This window comes from Xiphophorus couchianus, chromosome 8, assembly GCF_001444195.1.
Source record: "Xiphophorus couchianus chromosome 8, X_couchianus-1.0, whole genome shotgun sequence".
Lineage (NCBI taxonomy): Eukaryota > Metazoa > Chordata > Actinopteri > Cyprinodontiformes > Poeciliidae > Xiphophorus > Xiphophorus couchianus.
Genome location: NC_040235.1, coordinates 28,604,591 through 28,630,259, shown reverse-complemented (window position 1 = coordinate 28,630,259; position 25,669 = coordinate 28,604,591). Strand labels below are relative to the sequence as shown.

At 37.5% G+C, this 25,669-nt stretch overlaps 1 protein-coding gene across 4 annotated transcripts in view; it reads left to right on the top strand.

The window, feature by feature from the left end:
* The window catches only part of LOC114149117 (LIM homeobox transcription factor 1-beta-like), a 46,276-nt gene extending 22,237 nt beyond the window's left edge, over positions 1 to 24,039 (top strand). For 2 of the 4 annotated variants that reach the window (XM_028024700.1, XM_028024701.1), the window contains 6 exons: positions 16,220 to 16,455; positions 16,618 to 16,793; positions 18,229 to 18,306; positions 18,922 to 18,988; positions 21,997 to 22,161; positions 22,953 to 24,039. In XM_028024700.1, coding sequence (XP_027880501.1) covers positions 16,220 to 16,455; positions 16,618 to 16,793; positions 18,229 to 18,306; positions 18,922 to 18,988; positions 21,997 to 22,161; positions 22,953 to 23,110 — 880 coding nt within the window. In that variant the 3' untranslated portion in view covers positions 23,111 to 24,039. The remainder of the gene's footprint in view (positions 1 to 16,219; positions 16,456 to 16,617; positions 16,794 to 18,228; positions 18,307 to 18,921; positions 18,989 to 21,996; positions 22,162 to 22,952) is intronic. The other 2 variants (XM_028024702.1, XM_028024703.1) reach the window with 2 other exon arrangements.
* Positions 24,040 to 25,669: the final 1,630 nt, after the last annotated feature.

Sequence of the window (25,669 nt, the reverse complement as noted above, 5' to 3'; positions counted from 1 at the left end):
GATGCACATTTATATTGGGTAAGGTAAGGTAATTTTATTTAAATAGCACATTTTCAGCAACAAGACAATTCAAAGTGCTTGACATGAATTAAAAGGAAATACAAACAAAAAAAGGAAATACAAACAAAACACTATAATACACTATGTGCCCAATTAGGCAAGTTTTAGTTTTGACCATATCATCATCTTTATGCATATTTTCAAACTCCAAGCTATATAAACCTGAATGCTTATTGAATATAAACATGTCAGCTGATGTGTATTTGTTTAATGAGAGTGGGTGAAGCCTAAGGAGATCAACACTCTATATCAAGGCGCGCATAATTACTAGACAGCTTCTTTTTCTCAGCCAACTGGGCCAAAAAAGAGATTTAAGTGACTCTGAAAAGTCCAAAATTGTCAGGTCTGGACCAACACAGACCTGAAAACAGACTTTTCAAAGGTTTTATGAACTGATGAGATGAGAGTGACTCTTGATAGACCAGATAGATGATGGGCCCGTGGCTTGATCAGTAATGGGCACAGAGTTTCACTTCACATCAGATATCAGATACAGCAAGGTGGAGGCGGGATAGGCTGGTATTATTAAAGATGAGCTAGTTGGACCTTTTCAGGTTGAAGATGGACTCAAAATCAACTCCCAAACCTACTGCCAGATTTTAGAAGACACTTTCTTCAAGCAGTAATGAAGAAAAAGTCAGCATCTTTTAGGAAGACCATGATTTTTATGGAAGACAATGCTCCATCGCACTCATCAAAGTGCTCCACTATGTGACTAGTCAATAAAGGCCTTAAAATGAAAGAATAATGAAGTGGTCCCCTTCCTCACCAGAACTGAACCCCAGTGAGAACCTATGGGCTCTTCTTAAACGGGAGATTTACAGTGAAGGAAAATAGTTCACATCTCTGAACACTGTCTGTGGTTGTGGTTGCTGTTGCACAAAAAGTTGATTGTCAACAGATCAAGAAACTGACAGACTCCATGAATAGAAGACTTATAACTGCTATTGAAAAGAAGAGTGACTATATTGGTCCCTGATTTATTTTTTAAATGTCAGAAATATTTGTCAATTTTGAGTTGTATGTTTATTATTCTCTATTTAAAAGATGACAAGTGAGATGGGAAAATCTTCAGTTTGAATTCATTTGCAGAATAATTCTGGACACTAATAATTTCCCAATAATCACGCACACATTGTCCTAAGAAAGCCAAAATCTCCTCACTTTTACTTCGGTAAATATTCAGGTTTGAGATATTATTAACATTTTGGATTGACCGAGAGCGCTATAGTTGTTCAACAATAAAGTTAATCCTCAAAACTACAACTTGCGTATTTGTGCACAGTGTATTAACACATACTGATGTACTTGCTCTCTCACTCTCACACTGACAGGACTAGGAGAACATGTGAACATGCAAGTCTCTAGCAGTATTTCCAACCTCTGCAGTTCAGCGGCTGTTCACAATGCAAATTCTCTTCATCATGTCCATAGTTCAATGCCCTAATCATGCCCTAATTGAAATGTCTTGTACAAGGAACTCCATCAAAATCAGTTAGAATTTGATGCAGAATTTTCTAATTCTGCAGCATTTGCTGTTTAAAGTGGCATATTTGGCCAAGACACTGTCAATGAATTATTCTGCTGAGATGCTGGAACAGAAAGTTGGAGGTTGTACGCAATGAAACATTCCACTGTTGTGCACATGGATAAATTGTTCCGTGCATGTTTCAGCAAAATGTCTATCATCTGTTTTCACAATAGTTAGAGCATGAGAAGGCAGCTCCCACTGTTCATCAGTATAATGCACAGGATAGGGATATTGGTATTTACCCAGTGATTTACAGTAGTCTCCTTGAGAGCAACAGTTTGTGTATGCTGTAACACTGTTGCCTTCCTACTTCTCTCCTTTTCATATAACTGGAGTATTTCTTTGTGATCTTGAAAGAGACCCAGATGTGTCAGTTTTTGTTGCAATCCTAAGAATGTTCATCAAGCAGACATGACCAAAACAAATTGTCTTGTAGCTCCACTTTTCTATGACATTCTTAAGCTTGTCTTGCTTTTGCTTATCTCTACTTCTCCCACAGAATGAATCCAACATGGTCTGCCAAAGCTTTTTGCCTTTGTTTTAGTGGTGATTTGCTAGCATAAACCATGGGTATTCTTGTGATAGGTAAAATTAAGTTTACAGTGGTTAAAACAACTTTGTTTTTAGCAACTTTGCTGTTTGGAAGAGCAAGTATTTTTAAACGTGTTTTTCTCAACATAACTGACTCCTCTTCTTACCAGTTCATAGCGCTGCAGCAGTCTTAAGCCATCTTATTCCTCCTGTTATGTTCATTTCTAGGGTACAGCAAAAATGTTTGTCGGTCAATTTGACCCAGGGAGTGTTTAATCATGCAATAGTGTCAGAAACCAAAATATTCCTCCAAAACATTTTTGTATCTGATTATTAACTCCAATACTAACCATTTCAATCAATATATGTGCAATGATGTTTTTTTATGTCTCAGAAATTAAGGATCAATGACGACAACCTACTCATTTACTCATTTGGACATTTTTAATGTCCACTGAAAAAAACCTAGACACAAAAAAAACTATAATTTTCTTTAAATTGATCTTTGGTATTTTTTTTTTATATTACATTTTTTTTTTTTTCCAATGGGTGATCTTTATAATTGAACTTGAGACACACAGGGCCAAATTGATCGAAATTATCGTACACCCGTCATAACCAAAATAACAAGTCTATTGATGCTAGTATTGAATAGCCAATCTAGTATTGAATAGCGTCCAACAATCACTCACAGCCTTGTGGAGTCAGTACAGAATGGATTCATTTGCATCCCCACAGTTCGTTTGGCCAATGTATTCTTCATTTTTTGTTTTCCTCACTCATGTGGTGGACATAGCAGACTGTTCAGCCAATAATGGCCGTTGTTCTGAGACAAACTCATCACTCACAGCTCACATTTAGAAAGGCATGATTGGCTGATATTTCCAGCCAATCGTACATATATTTCAAAAAACAGATGCCTTCAGGGTTCTCAAAAAAACTCAGAGTATCCCATCAACAAGTAGCCTAGTAGCCAGAAACTCGGCTGTTCTTAAATTACCTTGCTCGGCATTGGAGGGGCGCCCCGCATGTTAAGTGTATGTTATATAATTGTAATATTAAAAAAAACCCTAAAGAGTTGCCTAAAAATAATTTAACACTCGGTATACAAACGCATACATCAACACACACACACGCCCACGCACCCCCCCACACACACGCACACCCCCATTGACTTACCTTGTGCCGAATCGCTGCCTCTGTTCTCAGCCTGTTCCCGTAGAAGTGGATTTCCTCCCGCATTATTTTCCTCTGTCGTATTATTAAAAAGAGTGCGCTGAGTGAAACTGTATCATCGTTATTGGTTTATTCAGGATCACCAAATGATGAAATGTCTCATTCACATTTAAAAAGAAACTGCAGCATAGCGAGTTGCCCTAAGTTGCCGTGGTGGTGCAGGGGTTAAAAGCACAACCCATATATGGAGGCCTTAGTCCTCGACTTGGCTGTTACAGGTTCGCTTCCCAGCCTGGCGACCTTTGCCGCATGTTTTCCCCGTTCTCTCATTACCCATTTCCCTGTCAATTCACCATTAAATAAAGGCCACTAAAGCTAATAAAACCGTTTAAGAAAATACTACTGGCAGTCAAGAATCCCCAAATTCACTTTAAAAAACATTAGATACCACTTAAATCTACAAAAATCCCAACACAAGTTTAAAAAAAACATAACAAAAATGCTGCTAAGAAAAATACTAAACCAAGGGTGCTTAAGTCCAGTACTCGAGAGCTACTGTCTTGCAACGTTTAGGTGCATCCTTACTCCAACAGACCGGGATCAGCTCTGAACAGACCTGCTAAGGAGCCGTTCATTTGATTCTGGTGTGCTGGAGCAGGGAAGCATCTGAAAGTTGCAGGATGGTAGCTCTCCAGGACTGAACTTGAGCAACCCTGTACTAAACAGCCATATATACCGTGATATCCAAATAAATAAACTTACGTTAAGCGAACTATGTATATGAATCGATACTCTTGCACAAATGGAAAATTAGTGCATCCATAAAAAATGATGAAAAACACAATAATCTTAACATGGAACTTACCTTGTTACAATAAGCTCTAGACAGGCGCCATACTACTGTCCCTGCTCCTCAGACAAACACATGACGTCACAGATACATTACAATTGTGGGAGCAACTCTGTCTGGTTAAAAAAAAAAAAAACTTTGTCTGGTGTTGATTTCAAAATTATCGCCAGACAGAGTTGCTTAAATTTAATTCTCTGAAATAACACCAACTCCTTAGGGAAACTAACACTCCTATCGTTGAATTAGACTAAACAAGTGTTGAATTAGCACTGTTTTTTTACAGTGTTAATTGTAACACCAGTGTTGGTGTTAAATCTAACAATTTTGATTTTGCTGTGCATGGGCGTGCGCTTGTGCGTGTGTGTACAGTCTACAGTATGTAAAAATGACCAGGAAGCGTGACCATATAAGGCCCATACTGGGCTCTTTACACTGGCTGCCTGTTTTTTATCGAATAGATTTTAAGATTCTTTTATTAACTTATAAAGTTTTAAATGGATTAGCTCCCCCTTATCTTCGGGACCTTTTAAAATTTCAGTCTGTGTCCAGAACCCTACGTTCAAATAATCAGCTTTTACTGACAGTTCCTCGGACCCGACTTAAGAGGAAAGGAGATCGGGCTTTTTCTGTTGTTGCTCCTCTTCTATGGAACAATCTTCCTTTCCAAATTAGATCTGCCCACAACCTGGATCATTTTAAATCGCTTCTTAAAACTCATTTTTATTCCTTAGCATTTAATTAAACTAGTGTTTTGATTCTCTGTTTTTATTCATTTGTGTTATTGTCATTCTTGTACAGCACTTTGGTGCAGTTTTATACCTGTTTTAAAGTGCTATATAAAGAAATTTGACATTGACATTGACATTGATATTCCTAACACATACTACGATGTGGAGACCAACTGCCCCTTGTGGGGCCCATAAGACGAAATGCTGATTTTGGGTTAGGAGTTAAGTTTAGGACTAAAGTGTGAATTGACGGAAGTCAATCCAATGTCCATGTGTATATTGAAAGACGTACAGTGTGTGTGTGTGAGGTGTACAATGCTGAGTCACACCAACATCAAAAGATACTAATATATTTTACATTGTACTGTATTGATCTGGCAGCCTTTCTGTCTAGGCCAGGGTGTACACCTCCCTCTCTTCCCCGTTCGACCAGTGACTGCTGAAGCTAAGCACCAGTCCCCATGCAGAGACAAGTGGTATAGACAATGGATGGCTGGATGGATGGATTTTACTGTTAGCTCTAAATAGAATTTGGGGTCTCCTAAACAAGGTAGTTTCTATGGCAGCCAGCAGGACTTTGGTCTTTGACAGCGTTCCAGTGTGGTTGACGATTTGTGTTATTTGTTTTAAAATCTTGTGTGAGGCAGCTTTCAGAATGACATGCGACTTATTCCAAAATTCACGATAAAGGGGTGTTGTGTTCACTTCAGCCATGCTATGTTAGGGCCACCTCTTTGGAGAAGCTTTGACCCCTGTCCTTGCACCCCATGTCTCCACATTGCTCAAACATCTTACAAAAGCATAAAGAAGTACAGGATTAAAAGGAATAAGACGGCTGGAGAAAAGATGAAGTCGTAAACAGACTGTGTGTGTTCCTTCACTGTTCTCTTGTTTGTTCTCCCTCTTGAGGGAGCTGGATGATCTAATGGAAGAGGCTGGCTAGGATGGTGGGAGTGTCGAGTGGCAGCTTGTTGGGGTTTTAATTAGTCGGAGTAATCAAAAGATGATTGTGAATGAGGCAAAGGAAATAAAAGCAAGCTTCATTGAGTAGGGCTGCACTGTTTGCTCAGCCAAAGCTCAAGAAGTCAGAGAAAGGCCAGGATATTCTCTGGGGATCCACTTCAGCATGTTTGCAGGCAGATATTAATCACTCTGACTAATTTATTCAGTTTCAGTGGTTCAGAGTGAGGTGAGTAGATTGTGTGATAGTTATCAAAATGTACTTTTTTTCCCCATCAGATGTTCAGAAAAAAAAACCCTAAAATAATTAAAGCTGCATGTACAGGTATTCTAAAAATGTAATTACAGTTGCATTGATCACTGATCACATTTATATTGCCAACATCTTTTTGGCTGTAGTATTCATTCAGTGTAACAGTAAGTTACAGCTTATATACTGTATATGTGCATATATATATGTATATATATGTATATATACTTACTGCCAAAAAATACATCAAATCTGGAGCATCCAGAGCAAGACCAGCAGGCTGAGGAACAGTTTCTTCCCTTCAGCTGTCAGACTCCTGAACTCAGGCTGCACCAAATGCAGTTTCCGCCTATAGATTATTTACACAGATACATAACTTTATATATATCACTTAAATTACTTTATTGTTTATTTATTTATTTTTCTGTGTGGTGGATTTTTAGATCTGGGAACTGTGTCCAAATTTCATACCACAAGCTAGCGGTGGTATGACAATAACAATTATTGAATCCTTGAATCTTGAATCCTGGAAAATATAAATTGATACATGAAGAATACAGCAGTGTATGTCATCGTCAACCAACAGTTACATCAGTAATGTGTAGAACAAATAAAAACGGAAATCAATTAATCAACCTCAGAAATTATGTAAATATCCTATACCTCGGCCTGTGATCTACTATCTTGGTTTTTTATTTTGCATCTAGAAGGGAGAAAATATATATTTAAGAGTTACATTGCCTCCCCTCATCCACAGCACTGATTTTGTGCCTGGTAAATAAATAATCTGTACAGTCATTTGATATGTAGTGTAGATTAACGTGGACCTAATGACACACTGGTGCGTGTTCCCACTTTAACTTCAATGCTAATTAATACACACACACACGGAGGCATTACATAACACATATTTCCTCCAGATACATTCGGTATTTTGTAGGACTGCAACGATTCTTCAAATGATTCGAGTACCTCGATTATTAAAATTCCTTGAGGAAAGTTTATCTGCCTCAAATCTTCGTTAAATTATGTTTTATTATTTAGCGCACCATGTTGTGTTTGTTACATCCTCAGACACCATGTGAGGATGTAACACACATGGGCTTGTTTTAACTGAAGTTTTGTTTTGTGATGGCTTTGTTTCTTTTTGTTTTGTGAGGTAAGGGGATTGTTGGTGTGGTAGCATAGAGAATCTGATGGTACTATGTGCGGATTGTGGTGATTGTGGCTTTGTGGTTTTCCTTCTTTTTTCATTTTGGCTGACCCATGACATTGTTGAATCTTAGTTATTGGGGTTTTGAAAAACCACTGTTTTCTGGTTCAGGCAAGCATGTTATCATTTTGACTGAATGAGTCTGACAGAATGTTTTGTGAGCAGACTGAATAAATGCAGGAAAATACATGAGTGATAGAGCAACATTATTGTGTTCCAACCACAAGTTTGATGTCTAAGAGCTCAGAACTATTGTTGCTGAGCATTTATTTAATTCCCCTAAGTTCTTTTTATACCTGATGTTGGGGAGCGATCTATGGTTGATGCAGAGGGGTGGGGGTCCCTTTGTGTCTGCCTCGGGTAGGGCAGATAAACCTGTAGCTGAAAGTACAACTCTTCCCAGGAATATGAGTGAGAAGGGTAAACCTGTTACTCTGCCACATCACAATCTGTTCTCTGTGGAGTTGTCAGGGTGTTCTTGGTTAAATGCAAAGTTAAAGCTGAGGCTTGCCTGATTGCAGTAGGAGAAAGAAGAAAGAGAGTGGGCAATACATATTTGAAGAGTTGTAGCTGAAACAACTATAAAACTTTAACTAGATCTGAGTAAATACTCAGTTTTTCTTCCATCTGATAACAGTTTGGCCACCTTAAAGGGCAGAGACGCCTGCAGGACATCATCGGAGGGTGCGCACAAAATCACTGTACCTGACCCACAAGAGCACAACCACATCTCCTATGTGCATCATGTGTGTTGCACAGAATTACTATTAACCTAACACACACAAATACAGATCACATGTGTGCATAGCTCACAAAAACAGTGGATCTGATCCACACAAAGACCAACACGTATAATGCAACACACTCTCATACACACATGCATAGGTTACTTTTTATTTTATTTTTATTTTTTACAAATTATACTAAATAATAAAGACAGGAAAGCAAATCCTACCCAATATGATCCACGGGAGGTAGAGGACGGAGATTCCCAAGTTCAGGTGGTGTGTCTGAGACTTCCAGAGGAAGAGGTGAGACAATGTTTGCTTCATTTATCCTCTTTTTGGCAAAGTTTTGACTAGATTTAGCGGCGGCTTAACTGTTTAACCCTCACGCAATCTAGCGCGACACTCAGGTAGAGCTCGGCAGATGTCACAGTCGGCCAACCGGGTAACTCATCAGCTCTTCGGTTCACGAAACCACAAAAAAAGTTGTTAAACCAGTCTGCAGCCAAGTTGCTATGGAGGTAATCAGTCAGATATTATTTGGGTTTGATTTAGTAAAATAGCAGCAAATTTGCTTATTTTATAACATACTTCATAACCAGTGATCTTCTCTCCTACAGTTTGTTTAAAAACTAGTCTCAGATCCACACGGCCCTCCAGCACTGTCAGCAGCAGAAACAGCAACATTATACCTATCAGGGAAAACATAAGGCGCTTTTCCACTAGCCCGCCTCTAAACTGGTATGGTCGCGGTCCGCTTCAGGTAATGAGCATTAGTGAGCATTTATCTGTTCCTCGTTGTTGTGGGCGGGTCTTGAGCGCGCAGCAGCTGTGTTCAATTCTCCGCTGATATCTGCAGCAACATTCAGCAAAGAAGAACCTTGAGGTTGTAGTTCTGATCTCAAATAAAGCAAGATATTTCATTTTCAAACATAATGATAAAGACTCCCCTGGTGAAAAAATGTATATACTATGTACAATATGTTAAATTTAAAATACTTGAGCATACTTTAAGTCAGACTAATCATGAGTATACTTCAAGTTCACTTAGGATTAGTTAACTTGAAGTGTGACATTTTGGAACAACTAATTTTGTGCTCAGTGTCTTTAATAGTATTTAAATTGTATTAAAGCATAATTTAAAGTGTACTAAGTGTACTTCACTATACTTTTTTTTGACAACTTAAGTTACGCTTAGTATACTTTACGTATATTGATTTTTAGCTAATATAAACATGTTTGATTGGTATATTTTGAGTGTACTATTTTTGTGATTGAATTAAATTTAAATTATACTTAGAATGTATTTTAAGTATATTGGCATTACATATCTTATATGTTAGTAGTGTGATTACAGTATGCTACAATAACACTTTTGGTTTATTATAATTGCTAATGGAGTACACTTTTTAGTTACTTAATGTCTTTTATTATTCTGCTTTGCCACTTTGTACATTACATGCTTCATATACACTACAGTACTGCAAACACATCAGACTACCACAACATAGAAGGATCAATTACAACACACTTTACAGGTGAAACTAATTACATTGTGCTTTCAATATATTACCATTTTGGTAACACTTTATTTGATGGGGTGTGTGACTGACATGACACTGTCATAAACATAACACCTGTCATCCAACTTTTAAAGCAACTTCTCATTAAAAGTGTCCTTATTTACTGAATGACACTTCATGACACCTGTTAGCATGTTCCTATATCATGTTTATGACAGTTTCATGTCAGTCTCATGCACACCCCATCAAATAAAGTCTTACACACATTTTTCAAGAGGACATTGCCAATACTTGAATTGAATCTTAGAATTGTACAAATTGTCAACACATTCAAAGTTTACAGACAACATACTTATGAAAATTAGCACAATAAAACAAGAGGTACACTTTAGAGCACATGTGAAAAATATTTCACCAAGGACAGAGTGTTGTTTTAATTCAGTATTCCAGAATTACTCCAGACAAACTGAAATTTCTCCTTCCTAAGAACAGTGAGGATCAACGACAGAACATTCCTATTCACTGCACGACTACACTTTACAGAAACCTACAAAAGAGAACAATAGAGCAATTAAACAGAGAAAGTAGTTGTATTTTAAAGAGTGCAGAAAAACGGCAAAGAAAAAAGTAAGATTTACAATTTTAGCATAGCATTGTGGACTCGCTATGTATGTGACATCAGAACTGATGATGATTGGGACTGGATGCCTGGGGTAGAAAGACATTTCTGAGTGTCTTCTTTGCCTGTTTATGTCAGAAGTAGAAAAATTAGTCAGCAATATTATAGAATCAGTTGATGTTGGCATTAACTATGAAGCTGTTTTAAGTGTGGACTTAAGGGAGACAAACTACCTTAAAATCTTTCCATCCATGATTTGAACACGTTGATCCTTGCAGGGTGGTGAGGGGGGCTAGTGGTGCCCATCTCCAGCAGTCAAAAGATGAGAGGCAGGGTTCACCTTGGACAGGTCACCAGTCCATCACAGGGCCCTGAAAGCTAACAATGAATAAAATGTATGAAAGAGAAATGGTAGATTAACAAGGGGAATAAATTCTGTCCAATTACTTTTTTAAGTCAAATCATGTTTATTAAGTACTTAGTGTTTGCTGTTAAAACTGTAGCTAGCTGCTCAGTAAGAGAAAAAAAAAGACTTACAGCATGAAGACGATGTGGAGGTTCATCCTCAGAACTGGTTGGTGATCTGGTGGAGCCAGAGCCTCTTCTGAGACAGGAAAGTCTTTAGGTTTTCTAATACCTGATCCTTGGCTGCACTGTTAAGAGCAACGAGCTGCTAGCAGCGCTGCTAGATCATTCAGCTTCAAAACGTACCACATGTGTTCCTGGCACTGATTGTGATTGAACTCATAATCAGTCTGTTTCTCCATACTGAACACTCTCTGATAGCAGACGACATATCTGTGGTCCACAGCTGAACTTTAAGGTTGTTTTTGAGTAAGTTGAAATAAGTTAGTAACAGGAAGAAATCTGCTGAAGAGAGGAGTGAAGTATGACTTGAAGAGCAGCAGTGCAGCTGTTCAAACAGAGCCCTTGTGTACTTCCCTCCCAGTCAGCTCCTTCCTCCTTCCACTCTCATCCCAAGATTCAGCAAGGAACTGCCTCTGATACTTACTACTCACCATCAGCACTTCTATAATTTAGTCTGGCACAAAACTGTTAACAGTTTTTGTATATTTTTTGTACCATGTTCCTTTAACTTTTCTTCTAAGAAGTAGATTTCCTTTCCACTTATTCTAGGTTACCTACAACAGTTTGTGGTTCAGCTGAAATGGAAAATCCAGACTGTGCCTCAAACAGCAAAGAATGTAACTGGATTGTATCTGGTAGTGGTTTCCCCACTTATCTTCTTCTCTCAGTATCTCTTGACCACTTTGATTTTGAATTCAGTTAATCTCATCTCCCACTTTTTTATTTCTTGCCAACTGGGATTTCTTTATTCTCATACCAGCTTGGCTTATTTGTGGTACGAAATTTGGACTCAGGTTCCAGATTACAAAATTCTCTATATCTATCTATCTATCTATCTATCTATCTATCTATCTATCTATCTATCTATCTATCTATCTATCTATCTATCTATCTATCTATCTATCTATCTATCTATCTATCTATCTATATACACTGCTCAAAAAAATAAAGGGAACACTTAACACTTAACACAATATAACTCCAAGTAAATCAAACTTCTGTGAAATCAAACTGTCCACTTAGGAAGCAACACTGATTGACAATCAATTTCACTTGCTGTTGTGCAAATGGAATAGACAACAGGTGGAAATTATTGGCATTTAGCAAGACACACTCAATAAAGGAGTGGTTCTGCAGTTGGGACCACAGACCACTTCTCAGTACCTATGCTGTCTGGCTGATGTTTTGGTCAGTTTTGAATGTTGGTGGTGCTTTCACACTCGTGGTAGCATGAGACGGACTTCACAACCCACACAAGTGGCTCAGGTAGTGCAGCTCATCCAGGATGGCACATCAATGCGAGCTGTGGCAAGAAGGTTTGCTGTGTCTGTCAGCGTAGTGTCCAGAGGCTGGAGGCGCTACCAGGAGACAGGCCAGTACACCAGGAGACGTGGAGGAGGCCGTAGGAGGGCAACAACCCAGCAGCAGGACCGCTACCTCCGCCTTTGTGCAAGAAGGAACAGGAGGAGCACTGCCAGAGCCCTGCAAAATGACCTCCAGCAGGCCACAAATGTGCATGTGTCTGCACAAATGGTTAGAAACCGACTCCATGAGGATGGTATGAGGGCCCGACGTCCACAGATGGGGGTTGTGCTCACAGCCCAAAACCGTGCAGGACGCTTGGCATTTGCCAGAGAACACCAGGATTGGCAAATTCGCCACTGGCGCCTTGTGCTCTTCACAGATGAAAGCAGGTTCACACTGAGCACATGTGACAGACGTGACAGAGTCTGGAGACGCCGTGGAGAGCGGTCTGCTGTCTGCAACATCCTTCAGCATGACCGGTTTGGCAGTGGGTCAGTAATGGTATGGGGTGGCATTTCTTTGGAGGGCCGCACAGCCCTCCATGTGCTCACCAGAGGTAGCTTGACTGCCATTAGGTACCGAGATGAGATCCTCAGACCCCTTGTGAGACCATATGCTGGTGCGGTTGGCCCTGGGTTCCTCCTAATGCAGGACAATGCTAGACCTCATGTGGCTGGAGTGTGTCAGCAGTTCCTGCAAGATGAAGGCATTGAAGCTATGGACTGGCCAGCCCGTTCCCCAGACCTGAATCTGATTGAGCACATCTGGGACATCATGTCTCGCTCCATCCACCAACATCACGTTGCACCACAGACTGTCCAGGAGTTGGCGGATGCTTTAGTCCAGGTCTGGGAGGAGATCCCTCAGGAGACCATCCGCCACCTCATCAGGAGCATGCCCAGGCGTTGTAGGGAGGTCATACAGGCACGTGGAGGCCACACACAATACTGAGCCTCATTTTGACTTGTTTTAAGGACATTACATTAAAGTTGGATCAGCGTGTAGTGTTATTTCACTTTAATTTTGTGTGTGGCTCCAAATCCAGGCCTCCATTGGTTAATAAATTTGATTTCCATTGATGATTTTTGTGTGATTTTGTTGTCAGCACATTCAACTTTGTACAGAACAAAGTATTCAATGAGAATATTTCTTTCATTCAGATCTAGGATGTGTTATTTGAGTGTTCCCTTTATTTTTTTGAGCAGTGTATATATATATACGTGTATATATATTATTCCCAGCTATATATAGCTGGGATTAATAGAGCACACAGAACTTCAAATAAATGGGTATTTTTATTCTCAAAAAGAACAATTTTCTCTGAGTTGCAAAAAATAAAGTTTAAGATATGGAACAAATAATAGTCTTTTGTTACGTGACTGATCTGTATAATACTAGTACGAAGCTCCTAATTAGTACGCAGCAGAGAACACTCCACCACACCGTGATAGAAGCTTCTCAGGAAGTCTTGCTGACCAGCCAGGAAGTGTTGGCATTCCAGGTGAAGTCACTGGATATATGTACACATAGGTTGCTGTAGCTGGAGACTACCTCCACAGCTGATGCCCCGATGTACAGAGGATGAAGAGGATCATTGTCCCTTCTAACATCCACCATCATCTCCTTGGTCTTCTTCACATTGATGCAGAGGTAGTTGTCTCTGCACAACTGCCCCACACATCTATTAAGTCCTGCCAGATATTTCTCTTCCTCCACCACAAGATCTCTGTTATAGAGATCTTGTGAGCCACAGTGTGGCTCACAAGATCACAGCTGGCTGTTGGGCCTGGGCTGGCTTCCAGAACAGTCACTCCTTAATGACTCCCTGAACTCTGGCTGTTCCATTTTGGAAAGCTCCCCTGCTGCCAAGCATATTTAGTCATATTCAATAAGTTAGAATATGCGTTCTGATGAGGCTCGTTTGTCAGATGAAATGTATTTTTTTAAAACAACCTTTTTAGCAGGAGTTAAATATACTTTTCTTTTTTTTTTTGAAATGTAAAAAATTAAATGTACTTTTGAAAAACAGATTTTTAGCAGAAATTAGACATACTTTTCTTTTTTCTTTTTAAGGCTTCATTCCTGTATTAAAAATGTTTCTTTTATTGGTCAAAGGTAATATTCTAATTTTGAATGTTATGTTTCTATTAGCTTTAGATGGAAAATGATCATAATTAATTCATCTGTGTGTAATTAATCTACATGTGTTTCACTTAGTAATAAAGATCCTGAAATAAATGGACTTTTCAATAATTGTTTTTGAATTGTTCTGTGCTGTATATAAAAACGTTTTATAAAAGTGGGGATTTCTGTACTGCTATAGCATGAGAGGAAATGACATTTTATGTCTGACTTGTCTTATGACTCATTTTTAGCCAGTTTCACTAGATGAAATAACCTCAGTAATTAAACATCTGCGGCCATCAAATTATCCCTGGGACTGTCTTCCTACCCATCTGATAAAAGACATTTTTGTCACCTCTGGTCCTTACATCTTAATAGTGATAAATACATTGCTGCAGTCAGGTTGCATCCCATCAATTCTCAAATGTGCCCCTTCTTAAAAAAACTAATCTAGATTCAAAATCTTTAAAATTAGAAAGTTTTAGGCCCATATCTAAACTCCCTTTTTAATCCAAGGTCCTCGATAATGGACCTTGGCACTCTAGGTGAAGTCTGGAGTAAAAACTGATTCAAGTTTTTATTCAGCTTTTTAAAAGATTATAATATAACTGAGAAATTTCAGTCTGGGTATAAAGGTACTCAACATATTGAAACAGCTTTGCTTCGAGTGTATAATGATCTTTTTTTAACAGTAGATTCAGGCAATGTTGCTGTTTCATTACTTTTAGATCTGAGTGATGCATTTGATACTGTAGATCATGAGATTCTTTTATTTAGATTAAAACATTGTGCTGGCCTAAGAGGCTCAGTTTTGGAATGCTTTAAATTATATTTAGTAAACAGAACTTTCTCAGTCCGTCTTAACTAATGTTGTTCTGGGGTCAAACCTTTAAAGTATGGCGTCCCCCAAGGCTCAATTTTAGGTCCTATTTTGTTTATTTTATATTTATTGCCTCTTGGTCAGATTTTTAAAAAATTCAACATTTCGTTTTATTGCTTTGCGGATGACGTCCAGATTTATATGCCCATAAAACTACTAAATGGTAAAAAATGAATCTCTACAGCTATTAATAGATTATTTAGCTGAAGTTAAATCATGGATGGAATAAAATTTTCTTCACCTCAATCATAGTAAAACTCAAGTCATATTACTTGGTCAAAACCTTCACACAAAAAATTCAGACTTGATACTTGGTACTTTATCTCCGTTTTGTCGGACTTCAACCAGGAATCTTGGTTTGATCTTTGATAGCTGTTTAAAATTTGACAGACAAGTTAGTTCTGTTGTTAAATCCAGCTTTTAACACTTACGGATTTTAGCAAAGGTGAAATCTTATTTTTGTTTTAAAGATTTTGAAGGAATTATCCATGCCTTCATTACATCTCGATTGGATTATTGTAATTCATTATATAAATTCATTCTTTCAATATCAGAAACAATCTTGATTCTTCAGATATGTCTTGTCGTGGTGTTTTGTATTTGGAAAACTTTTTCTCTACTGAGTTAAGTCTGTGAGAAGGCCTGCTGCACTACAACATTTAAGCATTTGTCTGTAGATAACTAGAAAACAATGAATCATTCTAAGTAGTGGACCATTATGCTCTGACATCTTGCTTCTTTTCCAGTTCTTAATTTTTATGGGACAGTTATAAGATACAGTGCATATCATGCTCATAATCAAGTAGGAGTAGAAGTAGGGGTCTGTCTGCAAAACCCTTTAGGTTGAGGTTCAATTGCTAAATTATTGTCTGGATTAACTGGATGCAAATCTGTCTTCAAAACTTTGCACTGTGGGATGATCACTCACTTACCTTATCAGTGGTCATAATATTATGACTGATCAGGGCATACAGTACACTAGGGCATGGTATTGGCTCTACTATATTTGCTATTTTCTTTTTTTATCCAAATCCTTTGGTTGTGATATTTGCTGACTTGCTTGTGCCAAATCATTTAGATATCAGGTTAAACTCCCATAACGATGTTAATTAAAATCAATTCAATTCTAAGTATTCTCTCAATTTTCTATCCTCAGATTATTTTCCACCAAGTGCAGTGGCTGTCTGGAGAAAATCGCTCCAACAGAGTTTGTAATGCGAGCTGTGCAGAGTGTTTACCACCTCAGCTGCTTCTGCTGCAGTGTCTGTGAGCGCCGGCTGAGCAAAGGAGACGAGTTTGTGCTGAAGGCTGGTCAACAGCTGCTGTGTAAGGCTGACTATGTGAAAGAAAGAGACCTGCTGAGGACCATGAGCCTGGACAGTTCAGATTCAGGTATAACTAGGGGTTTCCTCTTAATTTGGTGCTTTCTACTGTATATCCCATTGTGTTACTCTTCACGTTTATTTCTGTTCATGTTGAATTCTACCATGCAAGTTAAAAAGCATTAGAATGAAAAAAGGTGTAAGGTGTGATCTGTTATATGTTCACTCACAGAAAAGAGTGAGGATGGGACTTCAGATGTAAAGTCAGAAAAATTTATTACAGCAGAGAAAAGGAGTGATGACAGCAAAGATCCTCTGCGTCCTAAACGGCCGCGCACCATTCTCACCACGCAGCAGAGACGTGCCTTTAAGGCTTCGTTTGAGGTTTCCTCCAAGCCCTGCAGAAAGGTAAGCAAATTATCAGGCAGTAAAAGAAAATATGCCTCTCACAGTCATGCTTTTCTACCTGAAAGTTCTCCTTAGAACCAGTCATTGGATGCTCTAACTAAAGTAACACTTTTGAAGCTAGTATACATTGGCTATACGTATTACACACATGTTTGGTATTCCCAAAGTAAATTAGAACATGTGTTCTATTGAGGGTTATTTGTCAGATTGAAATTAACTTTTAAAAAGGGTATTAAACATATCCTTAGACTAACATTTCTGTATTAAAAATGTTTTTTGTACTGTTCTGATGTGATATTGTAATCTTAAAGCCAGGGTATGCATCTTTTGTAATATCTACTCCCAGAATTCAAGTCTGACTGCTTGTTTCCAGCTGTAATAACTGAAGCTGTGTGTTGACTCTAGATCTATAACTCTATATTGTTCCTCTTTAGGTCCAAAGATAATAACTTCAGTTTTGTTTCTGTTCAACTGGAGAAAGTTATGGCACATCCATGTTCTAAGCATCTGTTCAGTGCACGGATGGGTTCAGAGTCACCTGGTGACACTGTTGTAGAGCTGTGTATCATCTGCGTAGTTGTGGTAGCTAATCTTATTTCTTGTTATAACCTGAGCTAGAGGGAGCATATAGATACTGAATAAAAGAGGTCCTTGTATTCTGCTTCGATTAGACATTTCCTATTGAAATGGTTCTTTATGTAAGAATCAAACCAGTTAAGTACTGGACTGGATAGTCCGACCCGACTCTCCAGTCGTTTTAGTAACATGTCATGGTCAACACTAAGGTCCAGCAAAACCACAGTTCTTCCAAGTCTGTATTTATGTGAATGTCATTGATCTCTATGAATAGGCCACTCTCTGTACTGTGTGAGCCTTGAAACCAGACAGAAACATATCAAAATGGTTGGTTAAAGTTAAGAAACAACTTAACTGCTGAAACAGCATTTTCAATCATTTTGCTGATGAATGGAAGGTTGGAGATTGGCCTGTAATTCTGCAGTAGTGATTTGTCCAGATTGTTCTTTTTTTATCAGTGGTTTGATAGCTGCTGTTTTTTAAACCTGAGGGGCAGCACCTGATGAGAGGGATGAATTTACTATTTGAATCAGAACAGATGCAATGACAGGCGAGACTCCCTTAAGAAAATGTATGGTAGTGATACCAAGACAGCAGGAACTTGAGCTTGATTGATTTGTAATTTCTTCTAGGCTTTTATAGTAAAGTAGTTGAAATTTAGTAATTTTTTCTGCGTTTGTTGTGTTTGCATAGCACTGGTACTGGAGCTTTAAAGAGCTGACGTTTATACTGCTCTTCCAAGCAACTAACCCAAAGATTTCAATATGCTTTCTTGTATTATGGAGAGTTTGGGAGGTTACAACATAATTCCATGTATAATTGACATGCACAAAAAATACTAATAAGTTTGATCTTCCAGGTCAGAGAAACCCTGGCAGCAGAGACCGGGCTAAGTGTTCGTGTGGTCCAGGTGTGGTTCCAAAACCAAAGGGCAAAGGTCAGCAACGTGTACCTAAAGCAACCTCCAGAACCACATTATGCATGTATACTGCTGTTCTCATGTCTGTAGTAGTAGTAATGTTAAGATGCAAAGTTGATTAAAACAAGCCCAATTATTCTGTTATTTCTTTATGTCAGATACTAGATCCTTATTTGCATGTTGTATGACCAAGCTTTCCCACATCTCTTACTAAAAATTATTCCTTCTGCCTTTTGCCAAAAGTGCTTAAATGTCTGAATCAGATCTGTATCAGTTAAACCCAGTAGATTAAGCATTTCTAATCTGCCATTTGCTCTGTTTGCTCATATTTGGGCGAACAGGCTTGCCAAAGTTTGGCCAGCCAAAAGGTTTTTTACCCCAATCAGCAACCAGTCCGTCAGCATGAGTCTTAAATTGCTTGTTGGTTTTAGTCTCACAATTTTAAGCATTTCACAATCATTTGTGATATTTATGTGCTTCTTTCTATAATTGGCAAAGACCAAATTGATTCAGCAATTTAAGAAAAAAGCTCACTAGATACTTTTTTCTTAAGCTTTATAATTTAGACTGATTCAATTCAATTCAAATTCAATTTAAAAGTTCACACACCGGTTTATGTTTATTGACTTACAGATGAAGAAGTTAGCACGCAGACAGCAGCAACAGCAGGAGCAACACAGCAGTCAAAGACCGGGCCCAGGTAAGTTTACTATTAGTGATTGTGAATATGTATAACAGTAGATATAAATTACAGTACAAATTATTAAGTTTATTAAAAGAACAATGGTGCACTCCCAGTTGTCTAATTAAAAATAATCATATGTTCTGATATCAGAGTATCATCCATGCTGGGGAATATGAATTTTTCTGACTGCACTGTTATAAAGTGGAAGCCCTGATTTTATCAGTAGAACTTGCTTACTGTAGTGTGGGCTAATTGCCACTGTGGTCTTGCAGCGGATATGAGCAGACAGTTTAGATAAGTGTCTCACTGCTTTGGCAAGTACAGCTTCTATCTGCTCTGGGATTTGCAGCATGTCAATATTGGCAGAACAGCTCATTTGGTTTATTACAGCGGAAACTGCTGCTGATAACCAAATGAGCTAAGCAAATCAGCAAATGGGAAATGTTTGAGGTTGATGCTAGAATAAACTGGAAAATCCATGGAAACATTGATGATGGTCAGCCATCCTTAAGTTAAGACAACCATTCAGTTTATACAATACATCTACTGTATGTTTTGACTTGTAAATTCTTAACTAAAAATGGATATAACATTTTATTTCAAAGTTATATGAGAATTATATAGGTTATGTAGTTATGTTATTTGCAGTAAATATATTTTTAACTTCCGAAAGTTACCCATGAATGATTTCATATTTTATCTCCAAGATGAGATATATTTTATTGGGGGTTTATGTTATAGATCAACACAAAGCACTGCATTTTTAGAAAAGTATGAAAAAGATGATTTTATTTTAACTTTTTATTTTTAGTTGCAAACAGTCTGAAAAAAACCTATTTGGCATTTGTAACCAGCCCCCAATGTCAAAACTAAGTAAAACACCTTTAGCTGCAATTGGATCTAGCTAAATTCATCTTCCTATAAACTCTGAGCATCTTCTTTATAATATTGTTTCGTCAATAATATCCTCTACAGAAATCCCAATAAAAGTTTTGTGCAACATGTTTGAGAGACAATTTCTCATGTTTTGTCAACTTCAACTTTGCATCAAGACATCTCGATTATTCCCACGCCATCAATTTTTTAGATACTTGCAGGTGCGTAGTTTTGCCCAGTCTACCTTTTCAAGTTTTCTCAACCTTCCCAGGGATTGACCTTTAGATATTTTTCTAAAACCAATTGTCAAATTGAAAGGTGCTATTTTTATTTCCACAAGCACTGAATTTTCACTTTGGGAGGAGGACTTTGGACACAAATCCTCTGTATTTGTGCCAGACATAACTTAATTCAATGCAAACTTCTGTATCGCACTTACTAAAGCACGTCTGGCCTCCTTATGTGGGTTGTGCTAAACCCCTGCGCCACCACAGCACCCTAGTGATTATTATTCTTATCAATATTTATTTCTCTTTCATCTTCTTTTTTGAGTCACATTTGTCAAATTGATATATTGACAGACGTATGCCCTGACACCTGACTTTTTTTTTGTCTTGTGTGTATGTGTGTGTGGATTGAGGCAGAGAGATTTATATATTTTGTTAATGTACTTGTTTCTGTCCACTACCATAGTGTGGTCACTTTGACCTTATCCACTTCATGCATGTGTATACATGTCTGTATAATTGGGTGTGTTCTAGCCCACTTTTGTTGGTATGTTAGTAGTATGCTGTTGTAATTGTTATATTGCCTTTACCTTGTACCTCAAGTTAAAGCATAAACACATTTTGGGAGAAAAAAAAGATATCTCAATTCTATAATGGCACTCATTATGAGTTATTAAGTTAACAATAGTACATTGTAACTCAACTCTTACTTTCCTTTTTTAGCCTTTCAGTTTAGCATTGCAGTTTATTAAAGCATCTTAAATTAACCAATATTGTTGCTGATTTTTTGCACCGTATTTTTTCTTTTAAGTCTGGCATCAGAAAAATGCCTACATTGGAATATGCAGCCTATGAGTATAAACAGTTGCCATAAACTTGCAGTGAATTGTTTTACCTTAATGATGTAAGGAGAAGTTTCTCCATTTTTAAACAAGCAAGTAAATGATTTCTCACACGAGGAAAATGTCATAAATTACTGAGCTCCGATGACAAAAAATTATTGAGGGAATTTTGGACATAATTTTCCTACATGAACTGGAAACACAGTCCAGACTTTCACCCCAATGTAAAGCCGTGTTTCATACTAGAAAAGGTTACCTGTCTGCTTATCAATATCACATTTTTGTTAAATATTTCTGGAGTGTTGCATAGAGTTACTATAAATGTCACTATGTCGTGACAGTATATTATGAGACAGATAATCTCTGAAAAAATTTACCTCCTCTGCCTTCTTCCAGTGCTAAGTGCAGAAATACACAGATCAGTCAGAAATAGCCAATCAGAGGTGGATCTTAGCACTGTCGATCAGGTTTGTGTATGAGCTGCTCACCTCCTACCCATTTCTTTCTGCTGTGCTACAGCTTCTTCCTGATAACAAAGCTTGACACAAATGCTCAGACTAGTTATCATGGAGGAAATATACAGTAGTTTTCCTTTTGTGACAAATTGTTTCTCTGCCATTAGCACATTTAGCAGCTCTTACCAAAGCATGACTGACAGTTCCAAGACCTTCCTCCTGGCTTTGATTGGATGTTTCTGACACAAGAAAGACGCATTTTTGCAGACTGCAATAGTAGCACTGAGAGAAGGTTGAGGAGGTTGATTTTTTTAACAGATTACCTGTCTCACATTATGCTGTCATGACTGCAATTTTAACAAATATGTAAAAAGCATATATTTTTTTTATAAAAGTTACATATTATAGCTTTAAAGCAACAAAGCATGAAAGAAATCAACTTGAGGGTAAAAAAGAATTCCAGTAAGGGAATTAAATGTAGAGAGTGAACTATAAAAATATAACCCATATTTAGGAATGTGTTTTCATATTCATGAAACAACCACACAATGTATGAACAGAAGAACTCACGTAATGTACAAAAGTTGAGCTGAGAAAACTCTATTTGCTTTTCACTTTTTCAGAAGTAATATCTGGCTGTATGGATGGTCTGCTCAGCACCTTCACAGGGTCTCTGCCTCCAACCCAGCCCCAGTTGGTGACCATAGAGCATTGTGGGTACAACATAGACTGCCTCCAGCAGGGCCTCACTCCACCTCAAATGCCTGGTGACCACATGAATCCCTACGGTTAGCATCATGTTCAGCTGCTGCAACATGTTTTAAAGTTCTTATTCTGCATTTTCTGATTTCTTTAGATTTCAAGAGACAGTTTTTTCCATCTTTCTTTTCTAAAGTTAACTTAATTTTCCCTAACGTGTTATAATTACTTTTAAACAATCTGATTTAAGTCAAAATTTCTGGTTATCCTTCTACAAGCTTCTTACAATAGCTTGCTGAAAATTTGGTCCACTTCTTCTGACAAATCTGGTGTAGCAGATGTTTTTGACACATTTTTAGTGCAGCCCTGAAATATTCTATGGTCTTTGGTGTGCCCTCTCCAATACATTGACTGTTTTTCTTAGCCAATTTGGAAGGTTTTTTCTTGCATTTGGATAACTAATTTGTGCTCAAGCTTTACCTTCCTGTCTTGAGATGTTGTATTTTTATGTAATGTTATTTTCTCATTAACCTATTTGAAGTTCACCTAGTTAGCATGGCCACCGATGATGGCACATACACAATTTTCCTGGAACTATAAATTGTTTCTCTGCCATTAGCACATTGTGCAGTCCGTACATAAGAAGAATTAGAATATATAGGGCAAGGTTTACAGTGACTTACTAAGGTCATTTCCACATCCAGCATGAAATCCCAGAGTTCTGATGGAAGACAACCTGTCCACCATTACTATTTTGTTGCTAAAACACATTTAATATTGAATTGTCAAAATAAAGAAAGGAAAGTGTTTGCTATTTTGGGCTGCTGTACATGCTGTCTTGCTTTATTTTTCACTTTTCTGTTATTTCTCCTTTGCCTAGGAATGGATTCCATTTTCCATGACAATGACAGTGACACCTCTATGACAAGTTTAAGTGAGTCCTTTGTTGCCTTTCCAGGTGGAGGCTTCCTACAGGCACAAACAGGAAGCCCAATAGACAGCCTTTACTCCATGCACAGCTCCTACTTTGCTTCCTGAGACCTGGCCATCATTGTCTCATGCTGCTGAATAAATATTTTCCAAACTGTTCACAAAATTCAAAGTTAAAGATCAAATTGACTGATTGTGTTTGATTTGGGGAATTTAATTCAGCAATAAAAAAATAAATAAATACTTTCAAACATGTTCAAACTTTTGTCAGTCAGCATGTGTAAAGAGATCCCAGATCTATCAGAAATTGTTTTATTCTAAGGACATTTCATATAAGAAGGTAACTATTAGTAAATATAATTCTACTGACATGATTTTTGCGAACCATCAAGTCTATCTGGATCTGTTCTTGTATGTATGTGTGAAATGTAATTTACACCCTAAAGCAGTGGTCCCCAACCTTTTTAGTACCACGGACCGGTCAAGACTTCGCAAATTTGCTGAGGACTCGCTGAGGACCGACACTGATGCTGTTGCTGCTGTTTCTACATCATTCTGCTGCTTATGGACTCAATGTTGGCGCTCAAGACATAACCGACAGAATCCGGTAAAAGGATTTTCAAAATAAAAGATTCTCCTGACTCAATACATAAAATGGAAGTATTTAATTATTTCTTGCTCGGCCCGGTACCAATTGATCCACGGACAGGTACCGCTCCGCAGCCCGGGGGTTGGGGACCACTGCCCTGAAGAACACCCAGAATTGCCCTTTAAAATGGGCAACTATTTATCTCTCACCAGCATCCATGTTACATTTAAAAGGGCATCAAATGTAAATATCTATCTTTTAAATGATGAAGGTTTGTTGTACACCAGAAGTCCGAAACTCCTTTTATTCCTATAAGTATTTCGACAGTTGTATTGTCTGAGAAAACTGCTGTTGCATTGCTATTTATTTTCTAATTTTAAGACAATAATGTGTTTTAAAAGACTCAACAAATGTTGATACCTTAAATAAACAATGCATTCTTCTACAATCTTGTGATTTCATTAAAATGTCAAAATTATCACTGGAAATTTTAAAAATAAAGTGATGCTACACTTTAAAATATTGATTGTAGGTTTCAGGAAAAACAGGGTTAGATCAAACCCTATTTCCATCATGGGAGAAGTGGAGGTGGCTGAGGAATATAAATACCTCTGTGTTCATCTGGACAACAGTAGGCCTTCTAATGAGCCATCATTAAACCAGGGAGAGAACTTAAACATGCAGGATTCCGGCTCTTGTGGACCAACTTTGGGCACAAACCCCTGGTCTATGTCTACTACCTCTAATGGTGTGGGGTTGGTAACACAACTAAATCAGGATACCACAAAGTCTTTTTTATTACTGGGACCATAAAAGATATTTCTCTAATAAAACACAATACTTTATTTTTAATTTTCTTAAGGACATAGAGATAATTAAAAGACCACAATATAATATAAGAAGGTGACCAATTTAAAGTTACCAATTTTAAATACCTTGGGTCATTCCCAGACAGTCAGCTCACTTTTGTTGAAAACATTAACTATTTTTTAAGAAATGCTCACAGAGATTTTATCTTTCAAGAAACCTTAATGGTCTTGAGGATATCAGACTAGAGGTTGTCTACAAGGCAACTTTTGAGAGTGATTTAACTTTTCATCTCCTTGGCTGGTCACATGAGCTGCAGAATAAAAGACAAACTTTTAATTGCTTCTATAGCAGGTAAATAGTGGTGAAACTACAAAGACGTATGTCTCAACTGTTTGCTGAAAGAACATGGAAGATGGCAAAGAATATTTCAGAAGAAAGCATCCATCCTCTTTTTTTTTATCAATTTGAACTTCTGAACCTTCTGAGCTCAGACATCTATAAGAAGTCATTTATTCCTAGTGCAATAACCATAGTTGACCAAAGTGATTGACAACATCTACCTATGGCATGCAAAGTGTTTTATTCTATACACACATTGTTGATATTGTGATTCTGTGAATGAATTTTATTTTAGAGTTTTAGAGTCGGAAGGAAAGTTTCCACCTTGATGGACAAAATAGATTTATCTTTTCCTATACATAGAATCAATATAAGATTCTGCCAAAAAAGGCTATATATGTGAATTTTTTGCTTGTATGTGTTGCTCAACCCTGGTTTGTTCATGAATTCTTCTGTGAACCTTATTCATTTGTTTGTTATTGAACTTTGCTCAATTACGTTTCTTAGGAAAAGTAAAAAATAAAAGGAAAATTCTCATATGTGGACTCACTAATATTTTGACATTGTAAATGTTTTTTTTATTATAGTTACTCATGTTACTTTTCATGGCTCCCTAATTATTTTATTCCTCCTATAATTGATTGAGATGCATAGGTATTATTTATAATATATACTTTATTTTGAGTATATATTTTGAGGGGAGTGGGTGATATTTCCTGACATTTCTAAAATCATTTATTTCATTATTAAAGCAATATAATAATATACCATGATAAATTGACTACTAAGCTATTCTAGTTTTTTAAAATGTATTTAGGTTAAAGACAAGATTTTGAGCATTGTTAAGGAAAACATGATAGAAAAAATTAAAATACAAAAAATACACACACATGCACACCAATGCACGGCATAGTTTTGCAGTTTCTCCA